Source organism: Vigna angularis, chromosome 11 (assembly GCF_016808095.1).
Source record: "Vigna angularis cultivar LongXiaoDou No.4 chromosome 11, ASM1680809v1, whole genome shotgun sequence".
Classification (NCBI taxonomy): Eukaryota; Viridiplantae; Streptophyta; class Magnoliopsida; order Fabales; family Fabaceae; genus Vigna; species Vigna angularis.
The window spans coordinates 581197-603381 of NC_068980.1; the positions used below are offsets into that span (position 1 = coordinate 581197).

Sequence of the window (22185 nt, forward strand, 5' to 3'; positions counted from 1 at the left end):
CAAATGTCATGAACTCAATATTTAATGAAAAAGGAGTATTTATACTTAAAAGAATATCCTGGGAGACCATGCAGAAAATACATTCACTACTATTAAAAATTAACTAAAAAAGTAAAGATAAAACTGCCCATTCCTTCATTTTCATTTTCACACAAAATGTTTCTTGTAGTTATGCAACTCCAGAAAGAACAAAATAAAATATGTAGTTACTTATATGGATATCAGAAAAGGATGCTGAGAAAAATGAGTAGTTGCTTATTTAGAAAAATTAATGATAAACTAACTTAAAAAGTATGGTGATAGAGCTCAACATTATAGAAAAATCCATATAACATTCATTAATAAAAAAAATCCTACTTTAATTGTTTCCCAAGTCTCATTTAACATTCGCTCAATTTCCAAAGCCAACAAAGAGAGGAAAGTTTACGATTATCCGAGTCAAGTGGAGAAAAAAAGATTCATCACTGTGTTAAACCGTTTAAAAAAATTATATATTTATATATGAATAAAATTTGAGCAGCCGAAGACAAGATATCCTAGTAAGTTACATGAAGATTGGATGGGATTACAACAGAGAAGTTAGGATAAACCAATCTAAATAAATAACCAGAAAAAGTTTAAACTCGAGAACTTCTGCTCTGCAGCATTAGACTTAAAGAAAATTCACATATTTTGGCAATTACAAGGTTTAGGTTTCGGTTCAGGGTTGGTCCATTGTTCTGGCATGTGTGTTCACAAAGGCCAGACAACACAACGGATAGAGAGAATAGTTGGATCAACTAATTCAGAGTGTCCTGCATTAACATAAGTACATACCTAGTTCTTGAAATGGCCAGCAAGCCAAGTATGTAAAAGAAACTTGTCTTTGGCTGACATGGATCATCTCTGAGCTTCATCCGAAGAAGCTCCAACTGAAGTAGCTGCCATATTGCTCGTTGACCCATTCTCATTGGGTGGAGGCACACCCCATTTGCCTTCAGACTCAAGGGGCTCAAAGACATAAACTCCACCATCTGACAATCCTACAGCAAACTGATTTGGTTCTTGAGGATGTGCAGCAATAACAAGTGGTTGTACATTAGAACTGCAGAGCATATAAACCAACAAGGCCTTAGTATTCAACTAGTACTACAGAAAAGATTGTCAGTTAATATAAAATAGGCAAATTTCAAATTTAGAATAATCTTCATAAAGAATCAATGAATTATATGTAATGTTGATTAGATTAGATTCACTTTAGAGTGACTCCCTTTTCCCATCTTTATAGAGTAAGCAATAAAGTAAAACATACTGGTATTTTCCTTTAAGATAGTTTATAATAAGCATGAAATGATATTTGCATATCGGTAATGTCCCAGTGTATAGTTCAAATTAAAATTCATTTGGTCTGGAAGTTTGACGAACTTATATTTCCAAAGGATATAGATAGCAAGGAAATGTAAAATGTTCACAACTTGAATGAGGTTTTGACTTTAAAAACAGATTAACTAGATGAAACAATAATAAAAATTGAAGAACTTCTTGGAATTTCCAATTACTTCAAACCCAGTTGCTTTAAAAGAAAATGAAAAATATCCCAAATTCAGTTTCAAAAAAAAATTTACCCCAAAAGTTAATGTTTCGTAAGATGTCAAAAGAAAAAACTCAGGAAAATGAAAGCCATTAATAACGTGTGACAAGTATCATATTAAGTGTTATAGACGTCTATCAAACAAAGCATTACCTGACACTGGCCGAAAGATAAGCAGAAGGATTGATTCGACAACGTAATCTAAGGTTTGAAGCACTAAATACACAGACTGTTGCATCTAAAAAGCTGGCATATATGAGCTGGCTATCACATGAGAAAGTTGCATGTGATACTGGGGCCGCTGATTCTCGTGGGAACCACTACAGTTCACGTTTCATACATTAGACTAGAATAAAATTAATTATTTATAGTTAACAGAAAACTGAATTTAATGAACTAACCTGCTTTAAACATTCTAGTTTTGTTGCTTCATAAATGGCAAGCTGAGTTTCATGTACAACCAAGAAGCGGATCTGATCCTGATTAAACTGTACACGGGTATCTGCCTGAGCTGGTGGAGTCCTCCCGGCAGGAAGTTGCAAGAATCTAGATTTCTGTTTTTCCCATCCATCAGTATTCCACACACAAAGCTGCACAATAGACAACAGCATGCTCAAAGGTGGTCCATAATTGATGACAAAGTCGTTAAAAGACAATAAACTAAGACTTTTAATTCAATTTAATCATACAAAACATAGAATTCAGAGAAAGATCTACAGGGGACAACTATTACCTGAGCATCTGCCCCAGATGAAACTAGAACATTCAATACATGAGAAAAAGCAAGACCAGTTATTCTTTTAGTGTGACCTTTGAGTTTACTTTTAACCTGCAAAGAAAAAAGAAAAGCATTAACACCTTATTACTCGGTTTAAAAGACTTAGCGGGAAATGTTTATGGGCAGCAAGTACCTCATCCACACGGACATTATATATTTGAATGGAAGAATCATCCATGCCTATAGCAATAATATTATTATCCTGAGGATGGAAAGCAAGAAAAGTTGCTGCAGGTGGTGGAGGCATGAATGTTGTCATTGTCTGTACTCAACCAAGAACATTGAAATTGGTTAGTTGTAAACCAAATACAGTCCTGAAGAATGACTATGGATAAATAATTCACCTTAAAAGTCATCATATTGAACAGAGAAATCTTCCCTCCTGATGCTGACATTACATAAGAATCATTTTTTGACAGAGCAAAGCAGGGAACGGCATCCTCAGTATTGCTATCAGTAATGTCATTAGTCATCAGGATGCCACTAGAAGGTTGCCACAACTGTGGCTGCACATTGGCAGTGGCCTACAAGAATAAATATTATCAGAATAAAATTCCTATTCCCAATTATATGACTAGAGAAGATTGACGTCTGAAGAGTAATTTGCACATTCCCACACCTTGCCAGTTGAATTACGATCACTTCGCTGCCATTTCCAGAGCAGATGAATGGCATTTGAAGCTAATGCTAGAATAGCATTACCTGAATTAGTATATATCAACCTTGATATCTGTAAGAACAAAGATGAAGATTAAATCAGAACAACGTCAGTTTTAGAGGGGGTATCAGCTTACAAGAAGGAAATTTGAAGGTGGGTTGGAGGAAGTTTTGTTGGAAGTCCCACATCGACTGAAATAAGGTTAATTTAAAGTATATAAGTGTAAACTTTACCTTACAAGTCGGTTTTATGGGTTAAGTTATCTAGAACTTAAAGTTTTTTTTTTAAGTCAATATTTGAATTTTGAATTCATTGAGAGGATTCTTTGGTTCTTGTCATAGAACCTTGATTCTTATAAAAGATTGAGATTTTTTGTGATGAATCTTCATTGACTCATCAATCTGTTAGATTGTGGCATCTCCCACTCTACCTTATTTCTACGTACTTCTCTGATTTTTTTTGTTTATGCTACGGGAGGAATCAAATTCTAGATCTCATATCATCTAGGCAGCGATCAATTGCGCTGAAGTCGCCTCTTTCTCTTTTTCATGATTTGTGCTTGTTTTGTTGATTGGAGAACCCTGTTTTTGTTTTAGGGCTTTTCTCTGTACATGACTTCTTCTGCTGCTTCGTCTGATAGTGTAGGCCTAATTCAATCTTCTTCTCTTGGACCTTGGGTTCTTAACTTAGGTGCCACAAATCACATTACTTGTAACAAATTTGTTTTCTTTTTTATCCTCTTTGATAATTTACCTACGTTTACAATGCCTAATGGGTCTAGGGTCTTATCTCGTGGTGTTAGTATTGTTAATCTTTTTTCATCTTTAACCATTGATAATGTTCTTTATGTTCTTGGGTCTCCCTTTAACATATTATCCATTAGTCGTCTAACTAGTTCTCTTGATTGTGTTGTATCTTTTACCAAAAATTTTGCTTGTTTACAGTACCAGAGTTCAAGACAGATAATTGGCACTGGATGTGAGTCTCATGACCTTTACCATCTCTTCTTCATGCTCAGTTAGGTCATCCCAGTCTTGCCAAATTGCAGCAACTTGTTCCTAGTTTGTCCAATTTATCTAATTTGTTGTGTGAATCATGTCAATTAAGGAAACATAGTCGTAGTTCCTTTCCTCATAGTGTCTCACAACATGTTGCATCACCTTTGCATTAGTTCACTCTAACATTTGAGGACCATCGTGTCAAGTGTAATTTAGGTTTTCAGTATTTTGTTACTTTTATTGATAATTCTTCCATATGCACTTGGTTGCTTTTAATGAGAAATCGTTCTTTATTTTCTATATTTCAATCCTTTTATAATGAAATTAAAACCTGGTTTGGGATTTCTATTTGAACTTTGCAAAGCAATAATGGTCGTGAATACCTTTCCCATTCTTTTAAACATTTTACGACTTCTCATGGCATTCTTCATCAAACTTCATGTGCTTATATACCTCAACAAAATGGGGTGGCAGAGCACAAGAATAGACATCTTGTTAAAACAACTCGCACACTCTTAATTCATGGTGTGGTTCGTCAACATTTTTGGAGTGATGTTATTCTTACTTCATGTTATGAATTGCATGTCATCTTCAATTTTAAATAACAAAATTGCTCATTCTATTTTATTTCCTCGTTATGCACCTTTACATCCACTTACCTATTAAACTTTTTGGGTCTACAAGTTTTGTTCATAATTTTAGTTCCTGGTCTTCATAAGTTATCTCCTAGATCACACAAATGAGAATTTTTAGGATTTACTCAATCGCAAAAAAGATAAGTGTTTCTCTCCTTCTCATATTGCTATTTTATTTCCGCATTTGTCACCTTCAATGAGTCTTCTTTTTATTTTAAGGGTCCTTCTTCTAATGTGTCTTCGTCTACTACAATTAATATTCATGTTGTATATGATCCTCCAATTGTGCCTAGTCCACCATCAGATTCTCCTCTTCCAGCTCCATTTTAGGTTTATAGTCGAAGACATCTCTCCCCAAAACCCCCAAGTGACTCACTTCAAGTGTCAACTATTTTGTCTCCTCCGACTCTGACAATTATTTTGTCTAACCTTCTAATTGTTCTTCATAAAGGTATATGTTCTAATCGTAATCCCTCCACACTATATTGTTTTGAGTTACCATAGACTATCTTCACCTTTTTATACATGTCTTTCGTCTATTTCTTTTCTGTCCATTCCTAAATCTGTCAGGGATGCCTTAGCCCATCTTGGTTGGCGTCAAGCCATGCTAGATGAACTATGTGCTCTTCAGAATAGTGGAACTTGGGAGCTCGTCCCATTCCCGTATGAGAATCTATTGTTGGTTGCAGGTGGATTTTTGCTAAAGTTGGTCTCGATGGTACTATTGTTTGCCTTAAAACTCGACTTGTAGCCAAAGGCTACACAAATTTTTGGATTGGATTATGGAGATAATTTTTCTCCCGTTGCAAAGATGGCTTCTATTCATTTATTTATGCCCATGACTGCTCTTCAACAATGGCTTCTTTATCAACTCAATGTCAAAAATGTTTTTCTCAATGGAGATTTATAGGAAGAAATTGATATGGAACAACCTCTCAAATTCGTTGCTCAAGGGAAATATTCTGGATTTGTATGTCGTCTTCGCAAATCTTTATATCGTCTAAAATTGTCTCTTAGGGTCTGGTTTGACAAATTTAGCAGTGTGATTCCACAATTTAGTATCAAAGTCTATCTTAACCATATTTGTTGTTTGTTGAACATATTGTTCCACCTGGGGATGGCAAAAATACTCATGCCCGCAATTATCCACATATAAAATCTGCGATAGATAATTGGTACCCGCTAGTGTTTACATACTTGCGGGTAGCGAGCATTTTAACATCCGCTTATAAACGGGCAAGTATTATACTACCTATACCTCTGGTACCCGCTACCTATACCCTTGGTATCCGCTACCCGCTACCCGCAAAAAATAAAAATAAAAATTTAATTTGTATTTTATTAAGTTAATTTAATTAAAATTAAAATTAATTTCTATTTTATTAAGTTAATTTAATTAAAATTAAAATTAATTTCTATTTTATCAGGTTAAATTTAATTAAAATTAAATTTTAATTTATATTTAATTTAATTTATATTATACTTTATATTATACTTTATATATTTATTAGTAGTTTTGTTTAAATTTTATTTTAAAAATTTATAAAATATTTTTTTAAACATTCGCGTGTATCCGTGAGTTTTAAAATACTCACAGATATATTTTAAACGAATATCCACACAGGTAGTGGGCAGATATCTGGTGGATTTTTTTGTGGGTCAGGTAACAAGTAGACACTATCCGTGCTCGATCCGACCCGTTATCATCCCTAGTTTCACCCACTATCGGGCCACGATGGGGTGTGTTGAAAGTCTCACTTTACAAGCTGGTTTTGTGGGATAGAGTTAGGCTTAAAGTCCACTTCTTAATAGGTCTAATAGCAAAAGTTTTACTATAGAAAGGACCAGAAGACCAATATAAGGATGTTACTGTGAGGAGAGAATTTAGTAAACGTGGCATAGAACATTTATTGTGAGATGGGGGAGTTAGCCATGTTTTAATTTGGTTTATGTGCTGTAGTGTAAGGAAGTAGAAGTGTCTAGTGCATTGAGTGCTGCCTCTGGATGAGTTTATTTCATAAATAGTGTACTGCTAGAATTCGATAAAATTTCATTATTCAGAGGTGGTGTTCAATAGTCACAATTGCCCAGTTGTTCTCTCATTTTGATTGGGGCCAGCAAGAAAGGGAGGAAAATGCAGGAACCATTAGAATAGAAAGAGACTGCTAGTATGAAGATGAAAGGCAGAGCGATTAGGCAATCACAGGTAGTAAAGGGAGGATTGTGCCACACCGAAGAGAAGGCTACTTAAATACCACACTGCACACATGCTACTGCTACTCCTACTACCCACCATAGGTCTCATGCCTGCTTATCCTACTTACACACCACACAGATCACACAGATCAGATATGACTACTTACACAGCTACTGCTATTCCTAACACACAAGCACAACTATTACTACTGCTACTCCTGCTCCTACTGCACAAAAACAGATGCTACTACTCCTACACACACCATGTGCTACCTGGCTTTGACATGAATACATTGATCACAAAGTACAGTGCTGATAGAAGAGCTACTAGTCCACAGAAACAAGATGTGAAAGATATATGAAAAAGGAAACACAGATACATAATTCGTATACCCTGCTCCTTTTGTTGTCAAGTTAAAACCATGTTCATTGAAAAAGATAAATTTCAATGTAATTAAAATGCTATGAAAATTGGAAAGGATACTGGATATGATCAATCATCTGAAGACCTTTTAAGGAAAAATACAGAAGTAAATACACACCTTGTTCACTCTAACATTCTCGGGTAGCTTCAAGGATCTACATTGAGATGGTTCACTGATTTCAGTGAGCTTCCATATCTTTGATTTATCATTGGATTCTTCACTAATTCTAGGTTTAACATCACCCAAGTTTCGAGCATCCCCATTCTGATAAGTTGAAATTTACAGTGTGTTAATGATAAAAAAACAATAGTAATGAAAATGAATATACATTATAAAAATTGCAGTGAGATCCTTAATCGGCTTTCCCATCAGGATAGGAGTGGGATAAGAAGCAACAGAAACAATTCATAAAAAAACAGTGGCATTTAAGTAAATAAGATCCCACTGATACAAAGACAAGATAACCAGACCATTGCAGTAATAGCTACAACAGATGAGGCCCTCTCTGCAAGTGCAGCACTGGTTGCTGCAGCAGCGGCAGCAGCTGAAATTGGATTTATTGCAGGCTGCCACATATATCATGTCAGACTAGGTTTAACTAACAAGAGAAAAGGAAAGTATAACATCTATATAATTCTACCTTTGTCATGGCTTCTGACGTTCTAGATGTATCGTACAAAGAATTTTCTAATGTACGTAACACACGAATACCATCTGCATTGGCTAAGATTTTGATTCCATTGTCATTTGCAGAAACAGCTAAAAGAGCTCCATCCTTATTAAAACGGATTCGTGGGCTTGCCTAGAATTAATATAACATAATAGTTAGCAACTATTGTCTCTACATAATGACTATCCGAATTGTAATAAAATAATGAACTTACAGGGAGACCCCCATCAGCATCAACAGTTGTCAAAAGCTGGATATTGTCCATGTCCCAGAATTTAATGGAGAAATCATCACCTGCAGCCAAATATCGATTTTTGGTTGTATCAAATTGTACAACACCCAAAGATCGTTTCCGAAATCCTTGATAAGTCCTTTTCACAGCTCCTTCACTTTCATTCCACTCAACAATAGAGGATTCCCCCTCCTTACTCGTCCCACATGAAAAAAGTCTAAAATACATTCAAGCCAAGAAAATGTTTCAGCAAAAATAGATCAAAATGGATAGTATAATCCAACAATACAATAAGATTCAGATTTAGAATATAAATAGCCATGGTTAGTATACAAACCTTGTACCATCAGCACTGTAGGCCATGGTTGTACACCAACGACCAGGAGCTTCATAATCAACACGAGATCCCAAATTATCATACAACCATGCTTTTATCTTTCCATCTAATGCCGTGGAAAAGATGAACTATAGCATATAGAGTTTCAATAAGAAAACAAATCAGTACCCTTGTCAAAGGATTTTCTATGGGACACTCTACCAATACAGCTAAAGGAATCATATAGCAACAAACTCAACCAGCATTTTCCCATGGGGTATCAAAGTCAGCATGTACCTGAATGTTTTCTTTATAATGTGGACAGACAGAATAAACTGGAGCCTCATGACCTTCAAAGGTATACTGTTTTGCTCCAGAAGCAGCATCCCAAACCTTAAGTTGAATAACTTAGTTAGACACATGTTATCTTCACATCATAAAACTAAGCTCAAAATTTGACAGACCTACCTTAATGGTCTTATCGTCACCACAGGTAATGACACATAACTGCTTATTCGGGTGTGAAAATGCTAAATCATTAACTCCACCGACATGAGCATCAATCTAGTTAAGTTCAAGTAAACAATTACACAAAAGAGTCAATAAAACCTAAATTAAGCAAAAAGAACTCTTCATTGTACAAGTGTTTGCATGTGCATATACCTCCAAATGCTGTCGGACTTCATCCCCACCGTGGTAAGAGTATATCTGAACAATGTGCCTTGAGTAAGCAACTCCTGCTCAACAGAAAAAATCATAAATGAGAGATTCCTTTAGTTGACTTCTGACAGTATACATTACTCACATCTACACAAAAATCATGAAGAATTAAAAAGCTTTTACCAAATAAAGCCCCATCAGGACTCCAAATCACACGGTTGACAGAAACACCTGGATCTTTGACAAGAGCAGCCTGAATTGATTATCATTAGTTTTGGTTTCAATCATTGCAAACTCAACAATTCTGAGGGTTTGGTAATCAACAAATAAGGTGAGAAAGGACAACCTGAAAGGGCATTGAACAAGCACTAAGATCCCACACTTTAAAGTTCCTCATGAGCAACCGCTCCCTAGAGCCCACTTCCCACAAAGCAATGTCCCCCACATTCGTGCCAACTAGCACATTGCATCAAGAAAACAAAATTCAGTCCATTTCCAGCATGAATAGTGAATACATGTAACTAAGAATCACGTAAATACTAACAAAAGGCCTTAAAAGAGTAGCAGACCAAGGAGCAGTGTCTGTTGAACTGGATGAAAATCCATGCTCATAGGAGACGAGCCTTGGTTCAGAGTTCGCATGACAGTCTTTGGCAAGTCGTCAGGTGCATTAAAAGCCTGACCATGACCATGACCAGGGAATGTAGCTGACAGAACATTGACTGGCAGGTTTACCTGCACAAAATAAACACATATTCATAGCAGAAATGTAAAAGTTAATAGCTTGCATTGCTGAATTACAAGACTATATAGGATGTTTCAATAAATGAAACCAGATTACCTCATCTGATATTCCCATTGGTCTTGTTCTCTTAGAAACATGATCTGAATCACCAGACGGATAATCAACAGAAGGATTAGTTGGAGGGGTCCTAGGGTGCTTCAAAGCAGCTTAAAAGGCAATAAAACATCAGAGGTCAAAGATTATAAACCAAACAGCATCCTAAGTTCAACTAGTCATTAAGAGTTAGAGAACGAAAGAAAGCAAAAGAATATAATACCCGGGATTGATGGTGCACCAAGACCTATAGCTCCACCGGAGACTGCAGGATGTGCCACAGTTGTTGGATTTGACATCCAACCAGCCAGGGGTGTTGGCACCGGTGCTGGAGTAGGTTGAAAAGGCTGTACATGCGACAGAGTCCAGCACCATAATAAGAACCAAAACATAATAACATATCATACAACTCCTATGAAACCAAATCAGTTCAGTAGCCCACCCCATGTGCACCAAGTGGAGGAAATCCTCCAGCCTTCGGTAATGATCCTAGTAGTGGATTGCTAGCAGGGGATGGAGCCCGTGCACCATTAGGTTGTCCACATGAGTGATCCACGAAAAGTGTTTTTATATCAGGATTTGGCCGGGGGTTCTTACAAAGTTGATGCTGCCAATTCAAGCTGAAATTTAATTTTGAAACAGGAAAATAAAAAGAAAAGGAAAAATCTCAGTTATCCCATCATATAAGATTATCTTGTCAGCTTTAAATAGTATTTACAGTACAAAAGCAAATGCAGTAGCCCATCTACATGCAGAAGCTCCCCTGCATGCAAATTATCTAACAAAAAGAAGCTTTGAAATAGGAACTTAACAGTCAAGTATTACGGATATAATTAAAACATTTTACGAACAAAATTATAATGCTGCCACGTATCCCATCACTGGTGAAAAATGCAAAGGGTTTCAATGGTCAGAATATTGAATAAGCATAGCATGAACATATGTACGCTAAATAAAACAGAAATGTAAATATGGAAAACGGCAGAAGACCTCCTTCAATTGCAACTTTTATGTAGACAATCTCAGGCCTACAGTATATACCAGTAAGTTATTACATGCAGAGCATAAAGTACAGTTTTATGTTTATTGAAATTATTTTAGACCTTCAAATTAATTACCTTTGATTGATGAGAGTCCGTAACCTTGAGTTTTTAAGGTTTGGAAATTGCAATTTATCGCGAAACAAAGGATTAGCCTCAATCAACTTTTTGAGCTCAACCAACATGATTGCCCTTGCAGACTTCGTATCACCATACTTGGACAACTGCTCGTTTTCCCTATAACAACGGAAATCACTTTCTGTCTCTTACAGAAGTTTTAAACCAATCTACGAATTATATCCATACCTAAAATTCTCCAATGTCAAAAGCTGTGTGATTTCCTTAAACAGTTCTTCATTAAATGTGGCAAAGACTTTCAAATCCTTCACTAATATTTCTACAGCCTTGGACCGATCATGCCTACAAAATATAAGTTAAAACAACTGAAGTTCAATACTTATAAAAGAATATTAAGTCTCAACAGAATACATATGTAAACTTGTCGAGAGCTTACTTATCTAATGCCTCCAGGTACTTCTGCTTCCTTATCTCAAAAAATATCTTCATTGAATACCTATTGTCATCTACTTTGGTGAAACCAGAGAGGTACCTCTCAACCTCATCCCAATTACCATTGTGCACTTCATCTTCAAAATATTTCATGTTAAAGAAAAACCCAGACTCCTGCTCCAGTCTAATATTTAAAAATAATAATAATTGGTCAAATAATTAATGTGATAAAAACTAATCAACACATTAGAGATAACCAATAATAATGATAATAATAATAATAATAATAATAATAACACCAACAAAATTTAAATGGAAGAAGCCCCACTTGTGAACAGTTTCTTTGAACTTTTCCTCATCCAGAAACTGAAGGATTAAGAACACCAACTCCCTGCTGAGAGATGACATCGTAACTGCCTCGCCTTCGATTAGACAAGTACCAAAGTGAGCAACTATAAACTAGATCTGCGGATAAAAAAGTCATTTAAAAAAAAGAGCAGTTAGAGAAATTGCACGCCGACCAGTTACGAGAAAACCACACGAAAAATGCAGACAAGAAAATCAAGACCGGGAGTGAATCATTTGACTAGCCCCAAGAAAACATTTAGGAAAGAAGAGCTTCTATGTCCGAAAAATCAACCAAAACAGAGCGGGGAAAGAAGGTTTTAGGGGAAAAACGAAAGGGCAAAAGAAATTGAGTGTATCCCATACGATCAAAGCTAGAGAACGAAAGCGGCTTTAATCCCATAAGGGAATCCAAGATGCAAGAGAAAAAATCATAAAGTGTTTTATAAAAGGAAAGAAAAGAAAGAAAAGTCGAAATTAAAATACACATAAAAGCTACAGACTTTAAAACAGCAGATTCCGAAACTTGAAAGAGAGAGAAAGGGTTTCGAGAAGCTCTCACCTTCAAAGCTCCGAGTCACATGGGAAGCAAGGTCCCCGAATATAGAACGCACCACCACACCACACCAAGAGAGAAACCCAAAAGACCAGACCTTTCTCTCTCTCTCTTCTCTTCTTTTCCACTTTCTCTCTCTTGCAAGAAATGTCCTAATATACTCTCACTCACTCTCTATCTCTAATTACTAATCTCTCTATATATATATATATATAAAGGACACATGAACTTGCTGAAATAGGTTATTTTATATAGGACGCGACAGGGAAGGGAGACGATAAGTCGTTCTGCTTATTATTACAAGTTATCATAATTCTAGATAAGCTATAAGAGAGCGACACTGACTTATATTTCAAGTTCAGTTGGATGTGGGTCCCACTAAGCCGGCTTCCTTTTGTCTAAATAATCGGCTTGGAATCTGGAGCTGACAGCTGTCGTTCGGCTTGTAGTAAAAGTTGGAGACGGGTAATAATTTCCTACATCTACACCTAGAGTTTTATGTCGAATATGAACCGTATATAAGATTTTCACTGGACAGAAAAGGTCATTTGAGAGATCGTAGGGTGAGAGAACATAGCGAAAATGTTTGGGCGAAGGAGCGAATAATTTCCGGAAAGCCAATTTTACTGGGTTCAGATACCCCGAGTAACGACAAAGTTTCTCGGACGAGTCTCGAAAGTGTTTGGACTCAGTTTTTGGGAAATATTACGGTTTCTGCCATGGAGGGATGGCACTTATTGTATCACGTGATACGGCGATATAGTTCATGATTGCGATACGATATTATGAGATGAGATGATACTATACGAGAGTTAATAAAGTAAGTGAAGTGAATTAAATGTGTGGTGAGAGCGTGTGTAGGTTATTGTCCCTGTCAGATGTGTACGTTCACCTCTTTCCCCAAACCAACCATAAAATGCGCTAATTACTCTTCATTTTATAGTTATCTTTTTGTTTCTTTAATAAAAATTAAAATTTAAAACTAGCTAAAAATAGAAAATATTAAGTAATATTATTCAACTATAAATACAAAATTTAAAAAAAAAACACATTTTTAACCAAAATGAGAATCTGTATTAGAAATCTTATCTTAAGGTTATTGATATTTACATTGACATAATATTATTAAAATTAATTATCATATTTAAAACATTAATCATTTTAAGATTTATAATTGCATTACGATTTTAATTCTAAAAGAAATTTAAAAATGTTAAAAAATAATATTTAAATCATCTATAATTTTGATGTATAAATAATGTAAAAATATTAGACTTACTAAAACAAATACTTAACAATAATAAATACATTTGTCTTATAGTTATAATATATTTTAAAAATTTTAAAAGTACCGAACGCATTTAATATTGAACTGCCAATACAAATTAACTATTTTTCTTAATTATAATACACTAATTGATTTTTTAGGGTTAAATATATTTTTAATTCCTAAACTATTAAGCGAATTTGTTCTTAGTCCCTCGTTCAAACTAAGGTACACTTTGATCCTTCTCTTTAAGGAAACTATAATTTTTCGTCCTTAAAAACTAATTTTTCGTCCTCACAACTCATGGCGTTAAAAATCAAGTGAGGTGACTAATGGTGATGTGTCACGTCAATTCTTCTTTTCTTCTCCTTAAGAGAAACACCTTCCTCCACTCTCTATTTTCTTCTTCTTTCTTTTCACTGCTCACAGTTAATTCCTCAACCCTAATAACTGTTTTCCTCGCTCTTCTCTCTCCCGATTTCTAACATTCCTCCGCCTTTCACTCCTTCCGGCCACCGCCATGGCAATCGTTTCGCGAACTACCACCACTTACTCCTACAGGCACTTATCCCGACGAAACTTCAATAAGGAAACCACAGCCTTTGCTGCTAACACTTTCTCATGCTCTGCCTGGGTTTCTGCTAAGAAGCCTTCTCCGACACCGAGGATTGTCACACGTGGGGGAAGAGTGATTGTTGCTGCTAGCCCTCCCACTAAAGATGTCGTGGTTGTCACATACCCACTCACCAAGAAGTATATTGTGGATTATCTTGCCTCAGGTTGCAAGCCCAGGGAAAAATGGAGTTGTCCTTTTCTTGTTTTGTCATTCGGTTTTTCTTTAACACGTGTTTTGCTACATGAATGTTTTGTTTTGATGTGTTTCTTTCTCTTTTCTTGTTTGGTTTAAGAGTATTAATCATGCTCCTTTTTATATCACTTATTTTTTTTACTTTCCACTTGGTCCACACATTAAAGCTAACAACCAAGAACTAATTTGTGTTTAGCCGCCCCATCATTATTCTAACATGCACAAATTCAACACTTCGGTAATGGATTCTGGGTGTACCAGGTCTACCTTTTGTCTAACCGCTGGTTCAAGAGACTGTGTTTTTTTGTCACCTTGAAGCTGTTGTAGTAGAATTGAGATGATTATTAATTAATCTCCTTTGTTGACTTGGTTTATGGTTCTAATGTGGTAAGTCTTGTTTTTTGGTCTTGGTTTCATTTTCTATTTTCGCAACAATGTGACTATTGCTGGTCCCCCGAGTTTTATTGTGGATAGAATACGGGTAACAAAGTAGAAAATGTAAGTATATCTGACCGTAATTGCAACTGTAACATAAAGGTTTTTGCGGTCATGCCAACGACAATTCTGCGACGGTTGTGGTTGCGATTTCAGCGGGGAACAAGGCGGAAGGGAACGATGGTGGGGCAACGAAGAAGTGTGGTGCTTTTCGGGAATGCGGCTATAGCGTTCGATTTGGAGGATTTTGCTCAAGGCTTCGACGGAGGTTTTGGGGAAAGGGACTTTCGGGATGACGTATAAGGCGGTGCTTGAGGCAAGGCCGGTGGTGGCGGTGAATTGAAGGATGCGACGATTTCTGAGAAGGATTTTAAGGAGAAGATTGATGGAGAGTGAGGGAGAAAAAATGGGAAAAATTGATTTGGTGTAAAAAGAAATGACATGGCACACCACTGTTAGCCACCTCAGCTGATTTTTAACGCCGTTGATTTTGAAGAACGAAAAATTATAATTTCCTTAAGAAAAATTATCAAAGTGTACCTGAAAGAGAAACTAAAAACAAATTCGCTTAATAATTTAGAAACTAAAAACATATTTAATCCATTTTTTTTATATTTACATGATTAGTTAACTACTGTCTTTGACTCAACAATTAATGTTTGCGATTGTGTTTATGAATAGTAATTAATGCATTGTTTTAGTACACCGGAATTAATGGGAAACAAACAAATGAATCTATAAACACTGGAATGTGTTTTTAACAGCAAAAAGCATCCCAAAAAGGAATAATGTGTTGTATTTTTCATATTACTTATTTGTGAACAAAATATTACTATTATATATTAATTACCAAATCTAGATTACGAGTTTGAAATTCAATGGAAAAATCACATACTTTATCAATTCAGCAATTGCGTGTATATTTAACTTGTGTTTTTAATAGGCCAACTTCCTAGTCAAAGAACAAATCTAGCTGGCATTGTCAACAGATTGGGCTGTTTTTTAATAATAATTATATATCTTCTAACAGTCTTTTTATTTTATGATCATAATATTAAATTATAAAACAAACTCATTTTATGAAAATAAAATTATATTTAGTATTGACCTTTTTTCAACCCCCAACTTTTTAAATATTATATTCATTCAATTTTGAGATTTTATAATAATATCATGAATTAGGAGAATTAATATTACTGATGGAATCTATTGAAGTGGCGAAAACACACAAAAACATACTAGCAAACAAGTGGCATGCGTTCATATGCTACATGATAATGCAATAAGTTGATCCTAACCAATGATAACATTTTATTCTCATTAGCTGCCACGTTCACATATTCCCATGTTCATGAATATGCACGTATGCTTGACACTCACAAAAAAAATATTGGAACTTCCCTTTTATTGAAAATGTAAGAAAGAGTGATAGAAGATAGGACATGAAAAGTGTTATATATTTTTATCATTACACTTAATAGTTTCGTTTAAAATTAAGTTCAAATATAATTTAAATATTTTTTTCCTTTTATTATCTTAGATAAGACAAAACTTTTAAATTATAATATTAATAAATAAACATTTGATTTTGAAATCGAGATATAAAATATTATTTTGTTATTTTCAATGAAAATCTTAAAACATTATTATGTTTGACTTTAATTTAAATTCCAAAACAATAAATAACAATAATTAAATATTTTATAAAATTAAAGATTATAAATAAATTATTTTAATAAAATTTTAAATCATGATATTTGCATTGTATGACCGGACAACCGTACCACTAAAGAGGATGATGGTCACGTATTTCGAATTTAGACAAGATACATGAAGATCATCTGTTTGGACAAGGTTAGAGGGCAAATGGACAGTTCCAACAACAAAGTACTCCTTAAAAGACACTGCAAATTAGTGTATAATTAGTCGAGACTGGACCGCGGTTAGAGTTTCACTAATCTTAGACTCATCTCAAAAACTATAAATAGAGGTCAAGGTAAGAGCTAGATGATCACATTTATTGTAAAATTAAGACTTTAGTCTTAATCAGACTGGATTAATTACTGACTTAAACATTGAAGTAAATTTGACAAATACTCCCGATCGGTTTGGAGCGTTGATGGAGGGGGACTTGGACTAAGGACGAATATAATTACTCGTGCAACCAAAAAGTGAAAGTGTGAATATGTGTTATGAGAAGTTACTCGACCTCACACCTGAAACAATATATATTAATTTTGATATAAATTGAATTCATATTTTATTAATTTTATATCTCTTAAAAAAAATCTTTTGAAAATACCTATGAAAGAAGTAGTGTTCGAGAAAAATATATGGGATGGTCCCTCTTAAATCGTCGAGAAGAAGAATGGCGAAAATAATTACCACAGAAGCCGTGCTACACATTTTGAATTGCCTCCCCCACCTTTCTTACTTCCTACCAAATAAAGCAACACATAATAAGTGCTTTTATCCGTTCCCTGTATTTATTGTCATCGCAAAACTATTTTCAAATTTTTACATTTATTTAATATTACCTTTTTTATTTTCTTTTTAAAGTATAAAAAATTACTTTTTATGATTATTTTATTTATATATTGTGTGTGTTATTTCACCATTGTTTTTTATAAAGAAAAAAAATGAAGAACATGATAGAAAAGAAAAAGCAAAGATTCCAAGAGAGATTAGAAGAGAAGAGTGTGGAAGTGAGGTAGAGTCCACAAAGCACTAACTAAGGTCAACATTTCTAGCCAGCACACACTATACTTTTCAACCAATATATTTAACTCAAAAAGACACACACCACTTACATTCGTTAAACAATAAATAAAATTAATATTTAACTATACTTACGTTAAAGTTGTTTGTGTTAGGAATTCAATGTGATTGATAAGCTTGGCACTAGATTAAAAATAAATAAAAATACTTATAAACTAATTGTTATAAGATTTTATATTGAAAATGATAATTTAGTATTTTGTATGAACTTGTTTAAAACTCGTTAAAAATCTTATAATTAATAGATTTATAAGTAATGTTTGCATAATATTATAATTAAGTTAAACAAGTTCATACAAGATACTAATATTATGCAAACATTACTTATAAATCTATTATAATATCATGCAAACATTACTTATAAATTTGTTTAAAATTCACTTAAAAATATTTTTTATATAGTCTTATTCAGTGTTTTTGCTTTTCTTTTTTTCAAAAAATCACTACGGTTTTTATATATATATATATATATATATTTGATGACGTGAAAAGCCAATGAATATATGAGAAGAGAAAAAAAAGGAGCCGCATTGAGGAATGACACCATGAAGGTACATACAAATAAAGGGATCGTGCAACATGGCTGAGGTGGGTCCCACACATGCTCTCTCTGTCTCAAGCGCTGAAAGAAGGAAACAACAACAAGAAAAAACCTTCTTCTCTCTCCTCTTCCGTGCCCTCAATAAATACCGTTTGCGCTTTCAGCGCGTGTTCTCCACTACTTCCTTTTCTCTTGTAATGGAATTGGTGAAACTGAAAACACCCACCAGATAATTTGGTCAGAGAGTGTTGACTTCTCCCGTCATTAAAAAATATAATCAAATAATTAAGCGGTAAACCTTTTTGTAAATTCTGTTCTAATTCTCACCATTGAAATAAATGATAACATAAAACAAGTTGACGAAAAGTGAGAATATAATAATATAAAAATTATTTGTCTGCTTTGTCAAATTTATTGATATCCGTGATAAGCTATCGAATTATCAATTTAGTCATTATACCATTAATTTAAAATTCACAATGATAATTTATATATATATGAAACGTTTACTTCATAATAACTCACGCTTATTCGACTAAAATAATCAAAATTTGTAACAGAATTATAAATATAAAGACAAAAATGTTTAAACAATTTGTCTAAATAGTATGAAGATAACGTGAGAAATAAGAGAATATAGAAAATGTCGTATTCCTAAATTTGAAATGCAAATTGAAATTCTATATTTTTAATTAAAAGAATTAATTGAATATTTTGAATTTTATTTTCTTAAAATTTATTATCTAAAGAATAACACATGCTATGTTTTCTTTATAACTTTATCATTTTTTTATATTTTTAATGCAATCCTGTAATCAATTTGTTCACTTATTTATTTATTTATTTTTCACTATGAAACATATCCTTTTAAGCCCTCTGCAGTGTGCACCGACAATTATGAAACATGTTCGCTTCCTAATGGCCATTTCAAACCAATTCCTATTAATTTTCTTATAAGATACATACACAAAACCATTAACCTTTAATGGAATTGGAGAGAGTGGTGTTGACCAGTCAACCATATCAGACTCCACTCCACCACCATTTTAATTCCACGTGTCCAATTATTGCTTAAACTGAATATAATAGGACAAATTTTATGGGTTAAATATCCCATCTTAAAATTAAAAATTATGGTCTAAAATCCAATTTGATGCAAATGTAAAAGATAAAGATAAAATACAATTTAAAATGGATAGTATGATAATTGAGTTATCAGAAAAATGGGTGGTTTTATCGACATAAAATTTCAAAAGAATTGAACTATAAATATTTAATGTTAAGGATGATTTCCTTAAAAGTAAACAAGAGTATTATTAATTGAACTATAAATAGACTAATGATAATTTAAAACTCATTCTAAAATTTATAAATACACATAATTTAATAAGTTGGTCATATTTATTATGCATTTATTATTAATAATGTGGAATTTTTACTTATAATAATATATTTTTCTAAGCTATTTTTAATTTAACCGAAGTATAATAAATATGAAATAAAGAAAAAATTTTAACCTATGCTTAGAATTTTGAAGACTGTATCAAGATAAAATCGATCCCATAAAAAATAAATAAAGAAGATAACTAGAATTTTATAATTAGGATAAAGAACAAAAGTTGTAAATTAGCTATTTTTTAAAAGTATTCAAAATATTGTAATGAGTATTAAGTTTTAAACTTTTATTTCCACCGTGATAAAATGTAAAAAATATAATCGATAAAATATTTATTTTGTTACGATGGAAAGGAGTCGTCCATTGATGTTATTGTCAGCATCCTTGAAGTTGAAAAAACTGGTGATTAAAAGGAGCGGCAGATAGATCTTAATAGATCTTATATCTATCAATCATTTTCCATGTACCTATAAAACCTATTGTAGAATGAAGTCACGATAAATGATTTTGACTAATGAGGAAAATATATAATTTTCTTTTTTTATCACAACCCACACTATCCCATCCCTTCACTGGGTTTCTCCTTTTCCAAAAGCTTTTTACCCTATCTCTAAATCTGGTAATATATTTTACATATTTTGGAGAAAAAATAATCGAAATTAACTATATTAATTTTTTAAAATTTATCAAACAGTATTTTAAATTGATATTTAAACTAAAATTTGTTAATACGATATGAATAACTATCAAATTATATTAAATTTTGAAATACAATCATTTAAATTTTGCGTATAAGTTTAACATAATAATAGTAATATTATTATTATAATTTTCTCTTTTTTTCCATGTCAATGACTTTTTTTATAGAACGCGCGAGTATGTGCGTGTTTTTCGCAGTTTTTTTCTTTCTCTATCAGAAATAAGAGACCTAGTTGTCTATTATTTAGTGAGATGAGACATAAAAATATGAAACTAGTATATTTCAGTCACATCTAAGAATGATTTAATTGGACAAAAGAAAATTCTTAAAATTATTTATTAAGATAATTATAAGACTAACATTCGTTTTTCTTATATGTTATATGAAAATAATTTATTTAATAACTAGAACATGATTTATATGGCGAGATCTATAGATTTGAAGAGGATTCAACATGGTTTGTAATGGAATGAATGAGATATTGACTTGAGTGGTCCTTTGAAATGCTTTAATTTGAATATTTGCATTTGCGTGTTGAATATAATACTATGTATTGCCAAAATGATGGTCCCTACTAGCTGTTGGAAACTAACTATAATTATTTGTTTATATAATAGAAACAAATAGAAAAGAATATTGGTGAATCTATTTAAAGTTAGGTATAGTACTTATTATTGGTAGAATTAAAATATTTTTTTTTCTGAACTTTTACATAAAATTATAATTTATCTTTGAAATTTTAAAATATTTTGTTCTCCAATTTTTTTAAAATATATATATATATATATATATATATATATATATATATATATAATTTAATTACGTTAAATGCCAAATTTTTAAATTAATATTGAAACAATAATATATCAACAATGTAAACGAATGTTAGCATGAAAATAGTTTGAGATGTTAAAATTTTTTATCGTAATTAGATTAAAAAAAAATATTAATTATTTTTAAAATTTAAAAATCAAATTTTCATATATGAAGAAATTTATTTGATATCAAAGTTCATAACCTAAAAATATATTAAACTTTTATAGGATATTTGCATAAGAAAAGGTAAAGTGAATGAAGATGTGGAAGATATTTGGTAACTGGGCATAGCGGAGTGCAACATAACCATAGATTAATAGCAAAACTGACACTGAAACTCAAAATGCATGAGGCTGTGATAGAGGTTTTACATCCTTCACACATGTGGATAAGGTGCAATCAACACCACTCCACTCGCACATGCGAAAACAACCCGTTCACGTCAGCGTCAGCTTTAACAAAAGGAGAAAATTGTTACACGATTCTCACATGAGCTCCCCAATGTCTGAGTTCTCCACCATATATAATATACACGTGGGAGTTACAATACAATTTTTCAATTTAGCCTAACAAAACAAGTCTCATGTCTTCATCAATTTTACTCCACCACTAAGTAGAAAGGAAGATAGATGAACTAAGAACAAGTGAGTTACCTCACCAGCATCTGGTTCATCTCTGTTGAATACTAGAATATTAGTATTAACAGTTAGAAAAATGTTTTGTAACACCGCTTGCGATAATTGACTTTTAAAAATATTTTAGTCATTAAAAAAATAATTTTTGTATTTATAAAGAAAGAGAAAGTTAAGGTGATTTGGTTAAAAATTGTCCCAGCAAGTGCTTCTGTAATAACACAATTCTTGGATTACCATTCTTGGATCTCCCAAAATTCTTAATATACATATACATAACACCATTCTTGGATCACACACACACACACATTATTTGGTTACGTTCAGATGTCTTGGTATAGAGATGTTCTCAATTGTTAATTAAAACTTTAGACCTAAACGCAGA

The 22185-nt window shown here is 33.0% G+C and overlaps 1 protein-coding gene across 4 annotated transcripts; it reads right to left on the minus strand.

Annotated features, from left to right (window-relative positions):
• Positions 1-477: 477 nt before the first annotated feature.
• Positions 478-12612, minus strand: LOC108333913 (topless-related protein 1). 4 transcript variants are annotated; one of them, XM_017569418.2, is made up of 26 exons: positions 12434-12612; positions 11855-11991; positions 11531-11710; positions 11323-11436; positions 11095-11253; positions 10419-10596; positions 10200-10323; positions 9980-10023; positions 9708-9873; positions 9485-9594; positions 9322-9391; positions 9142-9215; positions 8947-9042; positions 8776-8871; positions 8500-8627; positions 8145-8379; positions 7901-8062; positions 7731-7826; positions 7378-7524; positions 2968-3078; positions 2693-2872; positions 2482-2610; positions 2304-2399; positions 1972-2160; positions 1724-1890; positions 478-1084 (listed from the first exon to the last, which is right to left on the minus strand). In XM_017569418.2, the coding sequence occupies exons 2-26, from the start codon at positions 11932-11934 to the stop codon at positions 880-882; spliced, it is 3336 nt and encodes a 1111-aa protein (XP_017424907.1). In that variant the 5' UTR covers positions 11935-11991; positions 12434-12612; the 3' UTR covers positions 478-879. The 4 variants fall into 4 exon arrangements, with proteins under 4 accessions (XP_017424907.1, XP_017424904.1, XP_017424905.1 ...); XM_017569415.2 differs by having other exon boundaries at positions 9980-10089; XM_017569416.2 differs by lacking the exon at positions 12434-12612 and adding an exon at positions 12095-12260 and having other exon boundaries at positions 9980-10089.
• Positions 12613-22185: the final 9573 nt, after the last annotated feature.